The 18,941-nt window shown below is 41.8% G+C and overlaps 1 protein-coding gene across 1 annotated transcript; it reads right to left on the bottom strand.

Moving 5' to 3' along the window:
- Positions 1-120: 120 nt before the first annotated feature.
- zc3h15 (zinc finger CCCH-type containing 15) lies at positions 121-18,071 on the bottom strand. The gene is made up of 11 exons (XM_051959701.1): positions 17,859-18,071; positions 13,903-14,004; positions 13,641-13,752; positions 13,399-13,551; positions 10,922-11,013; positions 10,497-10,679; positions 4,357-4,437; positions 4,185-4,250; positions 3,936-4,046; positions 1,726-1,858; positions 121-788 (listed from the first exon to the last, which is right to left on the bottom strand). The coding sequence occupies exons 1-11, from the start codon at positions 17,931-17,933 to the stop codon at positions 595-597; spliced, it is 1,302 nt and encodes a 433-aa protein (XP_051815661.1). The 5' UTR covers positions 17,934-18,071; the 3' UTR covers positions 121-594.
- Between the last annotated feature and the right edge of the window lie 870 nt (positions 18,072-18,941).

The following is an 18,941-nucleotide window of genomic DNA, read 5'->3' as shown; positions in this document are numbered from 1 at the left end:
AAATTTCAAGCCGAGAGTAGAATTTTTGTTCAAAAAACAAACAAAATCAGTGCCGAGGAGTTCCTGTAAAGCAGTAAGAAGCTGGATTTGTGTCTTTATCCAACCAAGAAGAGACAGGAAGCAGATGTGGATGATTTTATTCTGACAGGAGGCAACATTTTATTTACAACACCGGCCTTGGATGGGCAGATCTGGGTCCAGCTACAGGAAAACAATCCAGCAGATCATCTTCAAACTTGAAATTTGGTGTGAGAGCAGAATTGTCTCGTCTTATTTCTGATCCCGTCTCTGTCTCGCCGTGATTTTAACACTTGAGTCTGATTTATCAGAGGAGGTTGAAGCAGGTTTGTTAAAGCAACAGAAAAGTGAAACAACAGCAGCCGAACTCTCTGAGTGGAAACATTCATTTTAAACCGGCCTCGCAGAGGAAATTTAAAGTACAGAACAATGAGGGGCGACACAGAACAGAAACAGGAAGTGATGTAATCAGGCTTTATTACTGGAGTCTCTTAAAATCATTCAGACGTCTGGTCTTTGTAGTTTTTAGCTCCATGCATCGTCCCTTTGTCTGTAAGTCCGTCCAACCTCCTCCTCTCAGTCCTCCAGCGTCAGTGTGTTCAGCTCCTCGTCCAGCTCCTCCAGATCTTCTCCTGTAAACAGGTTCTCATCCACCGGTACTTCCTCCCCTTCCTCCTCCTCATCCTCCCCTCCACCGTCCTCACCGCTGCCCTCAGCTCCTGGAAGTCCGTTAGCCTCGGCGCCGCCACAAGCTCCGTTCAGCTGCTCGTCTGCAGCAGAACAACCAGAAAATTAATCACAGAAGATGTTTTATGGTCTCCTGAAGGTCATTTTATGTTCTAGTTTTAGGTCTTTATGTTCTAGTTTTAGGTCTTTATGTTCTAGTTCTGTCTTTTGTGTTCTAGTTCTATGTCTTCATGTTCTAGTTCTATGTCTTCATGTTCTAGTTCTGTCGTTATGTTCTAGTTCTATGTCTTCATGTTCTAGTTCTATGTCGTTATGTTCTAGTTCTACATCTATATTCTAGTTCTATGTTTTCATGTTCTAGTTTTGTCTGTTCTGTTTTAACCCTGTGAGCTCCAAAATCCACCAGAAAAAGGTAAAATTGCAAAGAACAAACTGTTTTTGCATCAGATTCATGATTTTATAGCAGAAATATTTCAACTAATTCACCACATTTGTGTTACTACAGAAATATTGTTGAATTTCATTTTTCCCACGGTCCTTAAACTACTCATCCATGATTAAAAATATCTCCAAGAATAAAAATGTTTTCTCCAGATTCGTGCTATAAAAGCAGCAGTTTATCAACTAATTAAGGAGTTTTTAACTTTTTCATTTGAACATCAGAGGAAAAACTGAACTAATTGTTCTGAAACGTTTTCAGAGCTTTAATACAAACTTTAAAAATTAAAAGTGGAGCCAGGAGGAAAGAAAACATTGCCCAAATTACACCAAAAAGCTGTAAAGATTTTCAGGTTCCTGATGGTCCTTTAACCACTGATCTGTGACCAACTGCTGCCAGAAAACCAAAACCACGTCTGATCTCACTTCACTGGACGGATCTCATTCATTAAAACGTCAAACTGAACTATTTCTTCTCCTTCATTGTGTTTCCACTGAGCTGCAGTGAATCTGCGGTTTCAAACTGAACCAGGACCTAAATAAACACTCTGAGGTTTAAATCTGGTCGTTTCTTCGTCTCACCGTTGTCTGCTTCCGTCGTGTCCGTCGTCCTGGAGGAGAACCGGTCCATCGACGCTACGGTGATTCCTGTGTTGTCCACCTCCTGTGGAACGAAGCGGGATAAGTCTATGTCCTGGACCGCCGTCGTGTCGATCTGGAAAAGCAGGGAAAGGTTGGTTAAAAATTCTGTTTTGAAAGGTTTGATAAAAGCAAAAATAAAGAAAGAATATTTAGATGTTTTAAATCAATGTAAACAAAAGGGACGGATTCATGTTTTTGATCTCAGAAAAGAAACGAACAATAACACGTTTAATTAAAACTGTTCTGAGAGCTCTGATAGAAGTAAAAAAGAATATTTTGAAGTTTTAGATCAATTACAACAACAAATGCTTTCTTTCTTTTTACTTTCAACTTGAAGTGTTTCGTGGGTAAAAATAATCTATAAAACTGTTTCCGTGGTGATTTACTGGGATGTTCTTCTATTAATGTGTCTGACAGTTTTATTCTTTCAGCTTCCTGGTTTTGGGAGCAAATAAAGAACAAAAACAGAATTTGAAGTTGGGAGGCTTTAGTGTTTCATCAGACTGTTTTAGGACTAGGGATGTGCGCGACTAGTCGTTTAATCGTTTAACCGCCTACTCATTTATTAAACATTTAGTATTTTACTAGTCGGTTAAACGCTGCATTAACCATCATGCACCTTGTTCTTCACGCCTCTGCTTCTTTGTAAACAGGCTGAGCAGTCAGGGAGAGAATTGCTCCTCCTCCCCTCCCCTCACATGTAGCAGGGGGGCGGGGCCACACAGTTTGGGGAAGAAAGTTTGGAAAGGTAAAGTGGGAAGATGGCGACGCTCTCACGTAAGAAAATCAGCGCCGTTTGGCAGTATTTTGACGCAGCAGATGACAAGGTCGCCTGTCGGCTGTGTAAGCAGAAACTCGCTTATAACCCCTCTACTGGAGCGATGAGAAACCACATCCATAGTAGACACCTCGATGTAGACCTGCAGAGTGAAGATGGCGAGGCCGGGCCCGGCGGGCATGGCGGTGGGGCAAGGCAGACGAGCATGAGAGCTTTTGTTCCAGCCAGACGCTGTGATGCTCACCGCACAGCAAAGATTACACAACTGATTTGTGAAATGACTGCCCGCGATATGCTGCCGCTGTCTTTTGTTGAAGGCAAAGGCTTCGAAAAGTTAATGCAGTATATCCAGCCTGAATACACGGTGCCGACTCGCAAAACAATTGCATTTTAAACTTTTAATTTAATATGTGTATTAAATTGCAAGTTTTCTGGCTTTATAGACTAGTCCACTAGTCATAAATAAAATTTGAGACTAGTCGGTGAGGAAATTAGTCGAAATTCCCATCCCTATTTAGGAAGATACTGATCAACTATTAACACCTATAAACTGATTATATGGTTTTCAAACTGCAGCTTCAGAAACTGTTTTCCTCCACGGATACACAAATATTTTCATCACAAGAAGAAAGAACTAAAATCTTTTTGCAAAACAAAGAAATTAAAACTATAATAGAGGAAAAAAGGAACAGAAAGGAGCTTCTGTAAACAAAACCAGGAAGGAAAACTGCAGAAACTGTGATTTAACGTCTCGTAGATTCAGATTCCAGACTGTAGAATGAAATGACAGATGTAGTTTATTTATGCTGCTCACAAAAACGACTAAATCAATTAATAAAAGCGTTTCTGTGGTGATTTATGGGATATTCTTCTAGTGCGTCTGACAGTTATATTCTCTCAGCTTTCTGGTTTTGGAAGCAAATAAATAAGAAAAATAAAAACATGATTTGAAGTTTGAGGCTTTAGTCTTTCATCAGACTGTTTTAGGACGATATTGATCAACTATAAAAACCTAGAAACTGATTGAATGGTTGAGAAACTGCCCTTTAGAAACCGTTTTCCTCCTGAGAAATGCCCTGCAGGATCTTTTATGAACGCTGATGTTGAACTGATGGATCAGATGGAGGTATTTTCCTACGTATTGATCTCTTATCTGATCAGATGTTCAGTATAAACTCCTGAAGATGGACTTAAACCTGCAGTAATAACTCAGATCTTCCACCGTTACAACACGCTGTATTTATTTATATTTCCTCCCAACAATGCAAACTATATGAGACCAAACAGAGCCTTATTGTTCTGGGACGTCTCACTTCTGGACTCAATATGAGGACAAACTGCAGGTTTTTCATCTAAAGTGTTTCATAAATACCTCCTCCTCGTCGCTCTCGTCTTCCTCTTTGGCGTATCGAGTGTCGTCGGCCTCGTCGTCGTCGTCGTCCACCAGCTCCGGGCGGAACTCGAACACCTCACGGCCGCTCACCTGCAGGAACACGTTAAGTTTAATTAAGTCACTCTGAGCTAATGAGGTTTAATTAAGTCACTCTGAGCTAATGAGGTTTAATTAGATCCCTCTGAGCTAACGAGGCGACTGAAGAACAGACAGAAGAGCTGGACTCACCACTAGTGACTTCCCAGCCTTGAAGTCGGCCTTCTTCTTCTCCATCTCCTCCCTGGCTTTGTCCACCTGTTGACCAGCAGCAGATTAAATTAAAACCACAGCCAAAACATTAGGACGTGTTTAGTGTGAAAATCCAAAACATTCTACGGATGTTAGTGAAGTGAGTTCCAACCTTTTCCTGCCGTTTCCTCTTCTTCCAGGCCAGGAAAGTCTCCAGAGTGATCCGAGTCACGTTTGGACCCAATGCTGATCTCTGGAGACGAAAACAGATGTTAGAACGGGACGAGGAAAGACGAAAACGGACGTTAGAACGGGACGAGGAAAGACGAAAACGGACGTTAGAACGGGACGAGGAAAGACGAAAACGGACGTTAGAACGGGACGAGGAAAGACGAAAACGGACGTTAGAACGGGACGAGGAAAGACGAAAACGGACGTTAGAACGGGACGAGGAAAGACGAAAACGGACGTTAGAACGGGACGAGGAAAGACGAAAACGGACGTTAGAACGGGACGAGGAAAGACGAAAACGGACGTTAGAACGGGACGAGGAAAGACGAATACGGACGTTAGAACGGGACGAGGAAAGACGAAAACGGACGTTAGAACGGGACGAGGAAAGACGAAAACGGACGTTAGAACGGGACGAGGAAAGACGAAAACGGACGTTAGAACGGGACGAGGAAAGACGAAAACGGACGTTAGAACGGGACGAGGAAAGACGAAAACGGACGTTAGAACGGGACGAGGAAAGACGAAAACGGACGTTAGAACGGGACGAGGAAAGACGAAAACGGACGTTAGAACGGGACGAGGAAAGACGAAAACGGACGTTAGAACGGGACGAGGAAAGACGAAAACGGACGTTAGAACGGGACGAGGAAAGACGAAAACGGACGTTAGAACGGGACGAGGAAAGACGAATATGGACGTTAGAACGGGACGAGGAAAGACGAATACGGACGTTAGAACGGGACGAGGAAAGACGAATACGGACGTTAGAACGGGACGAGGAAAGACGAATACAGACGTTAGAACGGGACGAGGAAAGACGAATACAGACGTTAGAACGGGACGAGGAAAGACAGAATAAAAATGTTAGAATATGAATAGAAAGGATGAAAACAGACGTTAAAATGTGACCAGAAAAGACAGAAACAGACGCTACAATGTGTTGAGGAAAGACAGAAAACCTAAAAAAAATCTGTTTCAGGTGACGAGATACAATGAACATTTATTTCTATTCATATATGTTTTTGCTGACTAGTGATTGGACAGGAGGTTTAAATATTAATATTGATTTATTGGAAGTCAATGTGAACTTTTAACAGCGCTTACTGTACTGTTTATATGTTGAAGTACAGTTTTGTAAAGTGTTTAAAATGACTCAAAGATTGCCTAAAATGTCATGAAATGCATCCACTCTCTAAAGACTTTCCAAAAGAACCCAAACTACTTTAAATTTGCTCAAATTGTCTTGCGACTTGGACTAAATGACTCTAAACTCATCTAAAATGACCAAAAGCAAAGCTGACTCCACAGGGATGTTCACAGGGATGGCAACAGGAAATTCTGATTTCAGCTGAAAATTATTGACATAATACTAGACTTAAATAATTCAGCAAATTTAATGAAAAGTTAACTTACATGTTTTTCAATCTTTTCTCACTATCTTCAGTACAAAATATTTCACAAATCTATAAGAGTTCTATACTACTATTAGGGTTGTCAAGATTAACCGGTTTCACGATTACCGCGATTATAAATGGACACGGTGTGATAGTCGTAGCTATATTTAGAAGCCACGATAACCGCAGAAATGTCTCGCGAGAGGCGCAAAGCGAGAGACGTAAGTTTCGGGGAGGCAGACACAGTGGCGCCACGCCAGAGCACATGCTGCAGTCAGAGCGGTCAGAGCACAGAGCGGGCTTGCTTTCACTCACCGGTGAGAATGGCAGAAGGAGGAACTCCCCGGCCGGAGTTGCATCCACCAAAAAAACGTTTGAAATCAGCTGTGTGGGATCACTTTGGGTATCCAAAAGATGATAAAGGTGAAGTAATTGCAGATGGACACCCGACGTGCAAAGCTTGTCGTCGGAAAGTTGCAGCAAAAGGCGCAAATACATCAAACATGATCCAACATCTTCGAGATTATCATCCTTCTCTCTTTGTTCAATTCAAGGTAAACGCACAGTTCCCCAAAAAGCATGTAAAAAGTTACAGCGCATAGGCGAAACAAACACACACGGGTCCTGGAAGCGCTGTGGAGCGGGGGAGAGGAGAGGTGCGGGAGGAGGAGGAGGGGGTCGGGGGCTTACGCGCAGCATCTCCCTTTCAGCACGAGTGTTGATTCCACATATAGTGTATAATATATTGATAGCAGACAAGTAAAATAATGAATAGCCTCTAAGAAGTAAGAAATACTAATGTTATTTGTTTATATTTGATATTACTATATTAAATAGTTCAGTACATATTTTATTCTCTTATTCAAAATTTAATATAAACGTATTCATTAATTTATTTTAAAGATTTATATTTATTTATTTCTTCCAGCAAAAAACTCCAGGTGCCCTTCCTGCTGCTACTGCCCAGCCAACAGTTGAAGAGTCATTTTCCAAATGCATTAAATATGCACCTTCGTCCAAACAAGCCAAAGAGCTCAATCATGCAGTTGCATATTACATAGCCAAGGACATGTTACCGTTTCATAGTGTGGAAAAACCTGGATTTCAGTATTTGATGAGAAAAGCCGTTCCACAATACAAAGTGCCATCACGAACCCACTTTTCCACAAATGAAATACCCAAATTGTACATGGAGGTGAGAGCAAGCATCGAGGAACAAATAATAGGAGTGGAATGGTTTGGGGCAACAACAGATGTGTGGACAAGTAGTGGAGGTGGAGGAGAACCTTACATCAGCTTCACTGTTCATTATGTGAACGCTGATTGGGAACTCAAGGCTCATTGCCTTGAAGCCTTATACTTTCCTGAAGATCACACTGCAGATCATATAACAGAAATGGTTGAAAACATGCTTCAGGACTGGGGCCTCTCTACAGAAAACCTAACTGGCATCACCACTGACAATGCAACAAATATGAAAAAGGCTTTCACAAATTTTCCTTGTGTATGGTTTTCATGTTTTGGGCACAATCTGAACCTGGCGATAAGTAAAGTTCTCAAAATCCCAAGAGTGGAGAAAGCTGTAAGAGCATGCCGCCATCTTGTGCAAGCTTTCTCACGCAGCTGGAAGAAGAAAAGAGAACTAAAGAAGAAACAAGGAGAGCTTGATATCCCTGCACATGCCCTAATTAATGATGTGGTCACCAGGTGGGGATCCACATTTGCGATGATCTCCAGATTCCTGGAGCAGCAGCAAGCAGTATGTGCTGTTTTGGCTGCAGACAGAAGTTCATGGCATCTAATGCCATCTGATTCAGACATCACTGTCTTGGAGACAGTGCACGAGCTTCTGAAACCACTGAACGAGTTCACAGATGTAATGGCTTCAGAGAAACAAGTCACACTCTCCTCCTTGAAACCAGTGCTCGAACACATACAAGGTCAAATCCTAACCCAAAACCAAGAAGACAGCAAACTTACTGAAGAAATGAAGAGTGCTGTTCGAAATGACCTGCTACTTCAGCTGAGGTACACAGAAGAAATGAAAAAGGTCATTGATATTGCTTGTTTTATTGATCCCAGGTTTAAAGGCAACTTCACAGAAAGCCTAGAGGACACTGTGAAATCCTGTGCAGCAGAAGCTGTTGCACTTTCTCCAACTACTGAAATGGCACAAGAACAACCTCATTCAAGCGCCACTGCTGGGGATGATGACAGTGCAGACGAAGGCACCAGCGCTGCATGTTCTAGAAAGAAAAGCACAACGTTGTCAGGACTCCTTCGAAGAATCACAAAAGCTCACACACCAGCTGCGGTACCCAAGACATCTCAGGAAAAAGTAGACTCAGAGTTGAAACTGTACCTATCACTGCCAGTGATTAGTGCAGATGAAGATCCATTGTCTTGGTGGAAGACACGAAAAGAAGAAATGCCTCTTCTTTCAAAACTGGCCAAAAAGTTTATGTGCATTCCAGCAACAAGTGTGCCCTCTGAGAGAATATTCAGCACAAGTGGCCACATTGCATGCCCTCAACGGTCCAGGCTCAGCACTGAGAATGTGAACATGCTTACATTCTTGCATCATAACTTGCAATGACTGAATAAGTTCTGAAAAAAACTCTTGTTCAACAATCTATATTACCTCTGTTATCATGTTATTTATTTGGTTAAATTGACATATTTGTTTTGTAAATTATGTCTACATTGTATTTTTATTCCAGTAAAGGCAGCAAAAGTAGCTTAAAATCTTGTGCCTACAGTTCCTAAAGTTAATTTATGTTCATGTTCTATTCTATCCTTTATTATATAGTGTGTAGTTTTGTACCTTAAAACACTGGATGTTTTAAAATTTCACCAATAAAAATGTTTAAAGTAAAAAACATAATATTTCAGTTGTTTTCTTTCAAAACGCCGATAATCGCGAATAATCGCGAAATCGTGATTATTTCTCTGACAATAATCGTGACTGAAAAAATTGACATCGTGACATCCCTAACTACTATATACACTATATACAAGTCAGTTTACTGCAACACTCCTATTTTGCAAATTTTCTTCTCTTTGCAGCAAGATGTGTAAGTCTCTGGACAGCCTTCCTTTTCAACTCCTGCTGGTGGGCTTTTCTTGCAGCTATTTCCTTCTCTTTCAGTGTATCTTTCTCCTTGGCACTTGAAGTAGCTGTTGATGCTGCTAGTGTAACTAGACCCTCCAGAAAAACGCGATTATGCGATCGCATGAATTCCCACATTAATCACCAAAATGCCGCTGATTATGCGGGGGTCAATTATTTCCCAAAAGGCCGCATAATCCCCGCAAAACAGCGCATAATTCCCGCAATCATCTCACATTTACACGAAAAAAAAGAGAAATATGCAGGTCCCGCTTGATTTCACAATTTCCGCATAAAATGAGAAAACTATAACCGATATAAATGGAGTTGTGAGTTTTTATGTGACGCCCGGTCTGACGTCATCAGTTCGCGCATTCTCACACACACCAGAAGCACGAGCTGATGTGGAGTGCGGCGCCAGTGTTGCCAACTTAGCGACTTTCTCGCTAAATCTAGCGACTTTCCAAAGCATCCTAGTGACTTTTTTTTGTCAAAAGCGACTAGCCACAAATCTAGCGACTTTTTCTGCCGTTTTGGAGACTGACAGGAAAACTGGGATCATTCTGCAGTTACTGTTTTCAACAAGCAGCAGGTGCTGCTGTGAGCTTCTCCCCCTCCCAGAGCACAGGCTGTCAGTCCAGTAACCCCACAGCAGTCCCAGTGTCTGATTAGAGGACTCATCCCTCTGCGTCCAGACGGCAGGTGAATCGCGCATATTTTTGCATATTTCACAACTATTCCCTTGAGTTTCGTTAACATCGGCGACAATAAAGTACCTAACCCCCCCCTAAAATTTTCTCAACGGATTTAGACAAATCACAGATATATTCAAACTTGAAATTAAATCGGCGTAAATCCGTGGATCCGCAGAAAATTGCCATCATTGTGTTCAAAGTTATTCTTGATCTCTGCAGTAACTGATGGAGACTAGAAGCTTCTCTGAGTACAGACGACTAGCAGCTTCTACTGGAGCTGCATGGGAGGCATTCAGGGAACATATGGAAATTGTAGCATCTATCCATCAGTCAGTGATGAGTTTTGTAAAACTACAAGCAAATCTAACACTTCAAAGCAAAATGGCTCAAAGCTTGTCTGAAATGACTACAGCTGAACAAAAGGTTTTGTAATGCGTTTAAAATGGCTCAAAGATTGTCTAAAATGTCTTGAAATGCATCCACTGTTGCTCAAAGATTGTCCAAAAGAACAAAAACTTGCCTAAAAACTACTTTAAATGTGCCAAAATTGTCTCGCAACTTGGACTAAATGACTCAGAATTGGTTTCATATGACAATTAAAGTCAAATGAGGCAAATCTGACTCCTTCTTTGACTCTGTTCAAAGTTATTCTTGACCTCTGCAGTAACTGGTGGAGACTAGAAGCTTCTACTGGAGCTGCATGGGAGGTGTTCAGGGAACCTCCGGAAATTGTCGCATCTATCAAGGAGTTTTATGAACATTTTAGTCACACATTTATCCTCCGGAAGCGGCTCTGAATTTCGCTGAATTTTACTCTGAGTAGCAGGAATTTAGCAGAACATGGAGGTAAAGAATCGACTTCACGTCGACATCGTTTTACCTCGTTCTCTATCAGCTCCTCCAGCGAGATCTCCTCCTCCTTCTCCTCCTTCTTTTTGTCTTTTTTCAGGACGAAGCCGGGTGGCAGAGCGTGTCGGTACATGCAGGTGTCGCCCCCTGCTGGACAGACCCAGAACCAGCCGTACTTGTTGTTTTCTATGGCCTCCAGGAAGTACTTGCACACCTGAACACGAATAATACGGCAGAAAAGACAGAAAATCAGAAGACATCCTGGATTTTTAAGGGATTAATTTGAGTTGTATACATTTTAAGGATGCCGCCACACCTCCTGAACTCTTTGCACTTCATTTTTTCATCAACATAGTAATTATTTAGTCTGTTAAAGTCTTTCATTTTCACAGATGGCTGAATAAAAACAGTTTTCATGCACACATCTGCTTATTATTCATCCTGAAATACACTTACAATTTGTGTTTTGGCTTTCTTCTTCTCAGCCTCTCCGTGTTTCTTGTTGACCACCTCTTCCAGCTTCTTCTCGTCCCAGTTCTCCATGGTGTCTGAACAGAACCCAGAGACGTTAGGAGGAAACAAAGAGCAAAACCCAGTAAAAAGACTAAATGTTTCTTGCAAGGTACCAATATATAAACTTATACCAATACTTTTGTGTCTTGTAATGCCAATATGGGTTTAACTTCTTCTATAAGCCATAAAAAAATTGATTTACAACATTTTAATTCCTGGAATCAACATGTACAAAGTAATTCCAAGTCAAAAAATGCCAGCAAGACAAACTACAGATATTTTACTATTTTCATTTTAATTGATTTCAATAACTATAAAGAAATAACAAAACCACTTGAGAATATGCTTAAGATCAATGTAATTGTTAGTTAACCTGATAAACCTTTATCATATGGTCTACTTTCTTATTTATATGATCCTGCAGTCTACAGACTGCCTGCCCAAAAAAAAGTCAACACCTGGATTTGACTGAGCAACCAGGTAAGATCCTTCCATTTGATAATTACTGCAGTGATGAAACGTTTCAGCTTCAAAAACTTATTTAAAACACATCCTGTGGTCATGGAAAGGATGTTAATCTGTCTCAGAAGGGTCAAATTATTGGCCTGCATCCAGAAAAACAAGACGACACGGTCATCAATATCCCCCGCCACATGTGATGTCTATGAGTCTATATCCAAAATAGTGATCAAGGGCCATAACTCTGTTAAATATTGTCGCACAGGTGTCATTTTCGAACTTGATCAAGGTGTCCATGGTGTGAAGCTACACACTAAATTTCGTAATCCTAGCTGTAATAGTTTCCGAGAAAAGCTGTCCCCTTCATCTCGGACGGACGCACGGACGCATGGACGCACGGACGCACGCCAAACCTATATCCCCCTTTTCCACTTCGTGGAGGCGGGGGATAAAAAAAGGAGATGAAACGACTAAAATCAGGTTAAGAACTGTCCAATGCATCACTAAAACCGGAAGGATAATGGAGAACCATCATCTTCAGGAAACCAACAGTAGAACTCATGGCTGTTTAATAGTGAAAGTAAGAACAGGGAACTCAAAGGATTGGGACTAAACAGCTGTAGCTCTAAGAAAATCACTGATCAGTGAGGATGATCAGAAAATAAGGCTTCAGTTTGCTGTGGAGCATAAAGATTGGACTCTGGATCAGTGGAAGAAGGTCATGTGGTCTGATGGGTCCAGATTTACCGTGTTCCAGAGTGATGGGAGCAGTAGTTTAGGTTTGATTTTAGTCCTGATTTTGTGCTGGTTTCAGACTTTTTTTAGGACTGGTTTCAGAATGTATCCTGACTGGTTCTGAACATGTTTTTGGACTGGTTTAGGTTTGATTTTGGTCCTGGTTTTAGACATTTTGAGGACTGGTTTCAGATTGTCTTAGGCAGGTCTTAGACTTTTTTTTTTAAACCTCAAGAACACCAAACCTACCATCAAGCATGGAGGTGGCAGTATCATGCTCTGTGGAACTGGAGCTTTACACAAAGTAAATGGAATAATGAAGGAGGAGGATTACCTCCACGTTCTTCAGGAAAACCTAAAACCATCAGCAGAAGGTTGATCTTGGATAGTTCTATGTTTTAACCAGACAATGAGTCCAAACACACATCAGATGTGGTAAAGAAATGGTTCCATCAGGTTAGAATGAAGGTCCTAGACTGGTGTCTCCAAAGTCCTGACTTAAACCTATCAAGAACCTGAAGAACCAAATGTAGTGGAACTGTATCAATTCTGGTGCCGCTCCACTCAGTTTGTGGTCTTTCTGTCTCAGATTTGAGTCAGTTATATTGATAGTATAATGATACTGCCACCTCCGTCCCTGATAGTAGGTATAGTGTTCAGAGGAGTCAAAGATGAACCAGAAGATGGGTGCATCAGGGTAAGAAGAGATGCAGATGAAGTGATGCCCTTATCATGTTTAGTTCCTACCAGCCTGTGGGGGTTAGAGTTATGATCTGGGGTTGGTCAGGTTCAGCAACGTTATGTTCCCAAAGAATGAGGTCAGCTGATACCTGAAGATACTGAATGACCAGGTCTTTATATCAGTGGAGGTTTTCATGTTCCAAGATGATGATGTCAGGACTCATGGGGTCACATTGAGAATGAGTGGATCAGGGAGCATGAGATGGATTGTCCTCCACAGAGTCCAGACCTCAGAACCACTGAGAGTCTTTGGGATGTTCTGGAGAAGACTTTGACTCTATCATCATCAATATAAGATCTTGGCAGAAAATTTATCCAACTCTGGACAGAAATAAATGTTGTGACATTGCTGAAGCTTACTGAAACAATGCCACAGCGAATGAGAGGCAGACTCAGAGTTAAAGGCAGTTCAATGAAATATTAGTGTGTGCGACTATGTTTGGACAGGTAGTGTTTATAAAGAGGTTATCTGCGCTGTAACTAACCTTTCTCCAGCTCTTCGTCTCTTTCGTCCACGTAGACGCTTCTCTTCTCACATTTCCTCTCCATTGATAAATCATGGCTGAACTTACACTTGTCTCCTTTAGTGCACTGGCCTTGTTTGAAGAACGCACACAGCACCGACTTTGGATCAACACCTGCAGGAAACGACAACGATTAACAACCTGTTGTTGTATCCGGGGCAAATTTTAAAAACTGAAAAACCAGCTCCTGTTCCTTTTGTTACCTTTGCTGACTTTCTGGGCAGCGACTACTGGCTTAAAAAGCTCGTTGAGTTCGTCCAGCTCCTTCTTCTTGTCAGACTTCTTACTGGTCTTCTCTGCCTCGGCCTGAGCAACCTGATCAAACAAACACAGAAATCAAAGATGTTTTGAAAGAGAAATCAGATCCAGTCAGGTTCAGCTCCCACGTGTTTAAACTAGGGGGTAAGTCCAGACAGAAACAAAGGCTTGTGGACAATTTAGAGATTCAAAAGAACAGAGACTCACCTGTCTGGCGCTTTGTTGTCCATATTTGACTTGCTGAGTGACGTTCTTGATGAACTTCTGCTGTTTGGCTCCCTTCTTGTTCTTCAAGCCAAATGTCTTGTCCTAGAAGATGGAACAATGTCAATGAACAGTCAAATTCATCATCGACTCCCAATAACTGCCCATAAAGGAAGTTCAACTGAACTACATTTAGTTTCTGCTCTTAGTTTCACTGACATAAATACAGCAGATAAGAGGAAATCCACCCGAGGAAGCACAGAACAAGGAGGTTCCTACATCAACTCAGTAATTTTCATAAGAATCCTGCTGACAGTTGGGATGGGAATTTCGACTAATTTCCCCACCGACTAGTCGCAAATAAAATTTGCGACTAGTCTATAAAGCAGAAAACCTGCAATTTAGTGGCTGGGGGTGGCAGGGGGTGGCGAACCTGGCGAACCTGGCGAACCTGGCGACGGGCTCCGTGGTCGGGCAACTGGGGCAGACGGGGCGTCTCGGTCTCGCCGCTGAGAGCTACAGGGGCAGGACAGCAGAGCGTAATCAGCACCGTTTGGCAGTATTTTTACGCAGCAGATGACAACAAGGTCGCCTGTCGGCTGTGTAAACTCGCTGACCCCCAATTTCCACTTAACCCCTAATTTCAGAAATTAGACCTGAAGCGAATCTCCAGTGCCGTGGCGCGTGCCGGCGCTTCAGGGACATGGCGCTGGCGCTCCACAGCGCGTGCAGTGGAAATTGTCTGATAGAAGAGAATGGGTTCTAAGTGCTGCGCAGTACGATTCAAGAGCGCGGCGCTGCGTGGCACTTTCGCGTTACGTGGAAATTCGGGGTTACGTGGGAGCGTCGCCAGCTTTCCACTTTACCTTTCCAAACTTTCTTCCCCAAACTGTGTGGCCCCGCCCCCTGCTACGTGTGAGGGGAGGAGGAGCAATTCTCTCCCTGACTGCTCAGCCTGTTTACAAAGAAGTCGATGCAGAGGCGCGAAGAACAAGGTGCATGATGCTTAATGCAGCGTTTAACCGACTAGTAAAATACTAAACGTTTAATAAATGAGTAGGCGGTTAAACGATTAAACGACTAGTCGCGCACATCCCTAGCTGACAGTAGAGAAATCTTTGGCTGTGAATTCAAAATAATGGTTCTTTATTACGTCAAAACTCTGATGGCATCAAAATCCAAACAATGAAACAAACCAGCCATGAAATGACGCCGTAAATAAGTTAGTATTTGCTCCCAATCTGTCTTCAAATACCAAGTATCTGCAGAGTTTTGGAGCCTTGAATTCAGCACCAAGCTGTTTTTCAGTGACATAACACCAAGGACAAGGATAAAACTAAACATAAATCTAATGAGGCAACTGTTCTCTAACTGGATTTGTCTGATGATTACATAAACATTTTGCTTCTTAATCTAGCTCAGCACATATTGACAGAACCTTATTAAAAATCTGTCATGACGACACAATAAAACTGGTTCACTTAAGTCTCTCAGTTATTTGTGGCTTCACTACCTTCACTATAGACTCATCCTAGCCTCCTCATTCCTCTTATATATATATATATATATATATATATATATATATATATACTGGGCTTTGCAAAAGTTCTGTTACACTCTGTTTCATGATCTTTAGAGACGTTTACATGTCGGAGTGAAAAATTCCATTAAACAAACTGAAAGTTCTACCTTATAGGCAGGTGTCCTTAATACAAATTTTTTTCTCCGGTGAAGTTGTATGAAGATGGAAGTCAAAAGAGTTGAGATATCTGCTCTCCTTCGTGCTGAACATCAGCCGGATGACCGTCCACAGAGTTGCAGAGAGGCTAAAGAATGGTGAAGATCTTTCAGGTCTTCACCATTCTTGAAAGATCACTGAAAGATCTTCACCATTCTTGAGCCTCTCCGCGACTCTGTGGACGGTCATCCGGCTGATGTTCAGCTGCTTGGCTCTGTCAGACTTGTTGTGGCCAGCATGAAGGATTCATTGTTTGTTTTTATTTAAAAACAGGTTTTTAGTCTTGGGTAGGGTAGTTTTCTGAACAAATGATATTTAACACTCGTATTATCTTCAAATTTACCAACATCTTCAATGCTTGAGGTCAATTTGAACCTCCAGAAAATTATTAAAACAAAACAGTTTCCCATGTTCATGGGTCAGATAGTTTAATGTCTGTTTGTTGACTATCTAAATAGCCCTTTAAATAAAACAACCCTCCACCCACTCCCCTCATACATCCAGGATACCTGGCACGTGATTAAGTAGGGTCACTCCGTGTGGTTTCACCAGATGGTGGTTGCCACACCTTCTTCAAATTAGTCCTAAATTTGTATGTCACTAGACAGTCACAAAAGTACTTTCTATGCAAAATTGTAGGCCTGTAGTTCAAATAGTTTCTGAGTTGTGGGGGTCTGAAATTTTCAGAATTTGGGCTATAAAAAGCCTCGCCAGGGTTTTTTGCATCTTTAAGTGGTTATTTCTCAGCCTGTAGACACACCAGAGAGCTGTGAGTTGGTAAACAAGGCCTCTGCATGTAGCTAGTGCCCCACAAACATCCCTAGGTGTTTCCCTACACTCTGCAGGCCATGGGGGCTTGCTAAAAATGCTAAAAAAAATAAGAAAAACCTACTCGCATGTGTGGTTTGGGACCTTAAAAGTACTAGAAATACTGCACAGAAGTGTTCTAACACCCCTGGGTTCCATTCTACACAAACTTGTGCAATAACTTAGAAAACTGGAGCTTTCTAGGTACCTCAGTTTGGAAAATATGACAGTCAATTTTTTTTTACAGGAATTGTTGTGCATATTTCTTATTACTTACAAATAAAAATAGTCCAGATGCAAATTGTGTGTGAGTAACTTTTTTAATTAAAATGTTGAAATAAACTGAAGCAATATTGAACATAATTTTTGGCCAAAAAACACAGTAGAATACAGGACAAGAACTACATTTTTTTCAAAATTTCGGGCGCCGCATTACAGATACTGAAAAAGTGTGGCTAAACAAAATTCTAGCACTTTAGCCACAGTGGCTAGAGACAAATTTTCCCTAGTGCAAGCACAGCTGCAGCTCTATTATTCCATGTTGTAAAATCAAACATGTGATGAACATTTTTACAACTCTGTTACGGAGGGCAGAGTTCTGTCTTCTTTACCATGGAGGTAACTTCCAGTACAGTCTGTCCTCTTACAGGCCGGTGTTGTAGAAGTCAGTTACCACTAACCTTAACCTGCTAGTTATCTCTACCAAGACTAACCAGAACCAGAAACAGACCTAACTCTTAACCTATAAACCTCGAAACGTCACCAGCTGGACAGTCTCGTTGACGGAAGGATGCTGTTAATATTTTATGGCTAGCAGATTAAACAGCTGCTTACAGGAAGCGACACTGCTCTTAACCGTACTCTGACATTATGAATTACACAAAATAAGTCTAATAAACAACACTAACTTCCCTCCTGTTTAGCTGTTTATCACTTAAAAAGGCTCTGATGTGTTTATCGTCGGTCCTAATCGACCGGTCAGAACAGGCCTCCGCACCATCTTTATGTGTTATGGGTAGAAAACGACCAACTTAATGATCTAAAACAGTATATTATGCTATGTTAAGATTTCTAATACTAGTTTCTGACTTTAGGGACGTTTTAAAGTTAACTAGGATGAGTATGAAGATCAGATGTGGCGGTGCGGCCCTGCTAGCATCTCTGCTAGCAGCTTGGCCGCTTCATTTATCAGGATTAGTTTGCTGACAGCTGGTTAGCGCTCTTAAAACTGAATTACAGGTAATAAAAAATAACTTAATTAATCACAAAAAGCTTTGAACAGTTACCGAAGACTTTCCACGGACCGGTATAACTTTGTCGTTCACTTGTCGGCACTTGTGCTAGCCTCGGTTAACGGTTCATTAGCTGGTCGGCTAACGCTAAACGCCGACATGCTAACTCGTGTGACTTTTACCTCGATAATCTTCTCCTTTTTCTTCTCTTGAGTTTTTTTATTTCCCGTGGCCGGTGCGGGTTTCTTCGGAGGCATGTCGGCTCAGCTGTAGCTGTGTACAGAACCCGTGCAGCGGTGTAATGTGTGTTTTAACGTGGACTTTCAGCTGGGATGTCTGCCCAGTTGTTGCTAACACGGCACAGCAACGGCGCCTTCTAGGCCACATGTGAGTTGTTGATGTTCTGTTGCGTCATCACGCACACTGAGAGGCATGACGGGTACTGTAGTCTACACAGGGAAGAAGTTAGCTAACTAAAACTTGTAGCAGTAGGAGTAGTAATAACACTACTACATAGTAGTAGTAGTAGGAGATGTACACTAGTCGTAAAAGCAACACCAGGTGTAGGTCTGGTTGCTCCATCATGGACATAGTAGTTAGAGGACCAGTAACTAGTAGTCGTAAGAGGGGTAGGTAGTAGAACTAGGAGAAGTAGTTGCACTCGGGGTGGTAGGCTAGCAGTAGTAGCGCTAATAGGTAGTTACAGTAGAGGGGGTATGCTAGTAGTGGTAGCATTAGTAGCGAGTGTAGTAGTAGTGCTAGGAGGACGAGTAGGCTATAAGTAGTAGTAGTAGGAGGAGTCTAACAGTAGTAGCACTACTGGTAGTATTAAGAGGAGTAATAGACAGTCATTAATAGCATTAATCACTTGTAATAGTACAGGGGGCAGGCTAGCGCTAGTAGCTAGTAGTAGTAGTAATTAATTGTAGTTGTAGCATTTGTAGTAGGCATAGCACCAGTAACTTAAGTAGGTGGTAAAGGCTTATAGTTGTAGCACTGGTAGCTAGTAATCGTAGTAGGAGGAGGAGTAGGCTAACAGTTGTAATAGAACTAGTAGAAATAGTAGTGCTAGGAGTGGTAGGCTAGCAGTAGCAGCACTAACAGGTAGTTATATTAGAGGGGTACGCTAGTAGTACACTAGTAGCTAGCGTAGTAGTAGTGCTAGGAGGAGGAGTAGGCTATAAGTAGGAGTAGTATTTGTAGTAGTAATGGACTAGACTAATAGTAATGGTTGCACTTGTAGTAGTAGCACTAGTATCTAGTAG

Source organism: Acanthochromis polyacanthus, chromosome 15 (assembly GCF_021347895.1).
Source record: "Acanthochromis polyacanthus isolate Apoly-LR-REF ecotype Palm Island chromosome 15, KAUST_Apoly_ChrSc, whole genome shotgun sequence".
Lineage (NCBI taxonomy): Eukaryota > Metazoa > Chordata > Actinopteri > Pomacentridae > Acanthochromis > Acanthochromis polyacanthus.
This window is presented reverse-complemented; position numbering and strand designations above follow the sequence as displayed.

Bases quoted from the DNA above. Each gene is read 5' to 3' on its own strand.
- zc3h15 (XM_051959701.1), bottom strand. From the start codon at position 17,933: ATGCCTCCGAAGAAACCCGCACCGGCCACGGGAAATAAAAAAACTCAA. The intron at 14,005-17,858 runs GTAAAAGTCACA...TCCATCTTCTAG, and splicing joins AAAAGGAGAAGATTATCGAG to GACAAGACATTTGGCTTGAA. The intron at 4,047-4,184 runs GTGAGTCCAGCT...GTGTTCCTGCAG, and splicing joins AGGCTGGGAAGTCACTAGTG to GTGAGCGGCCGTGAGGTGTT.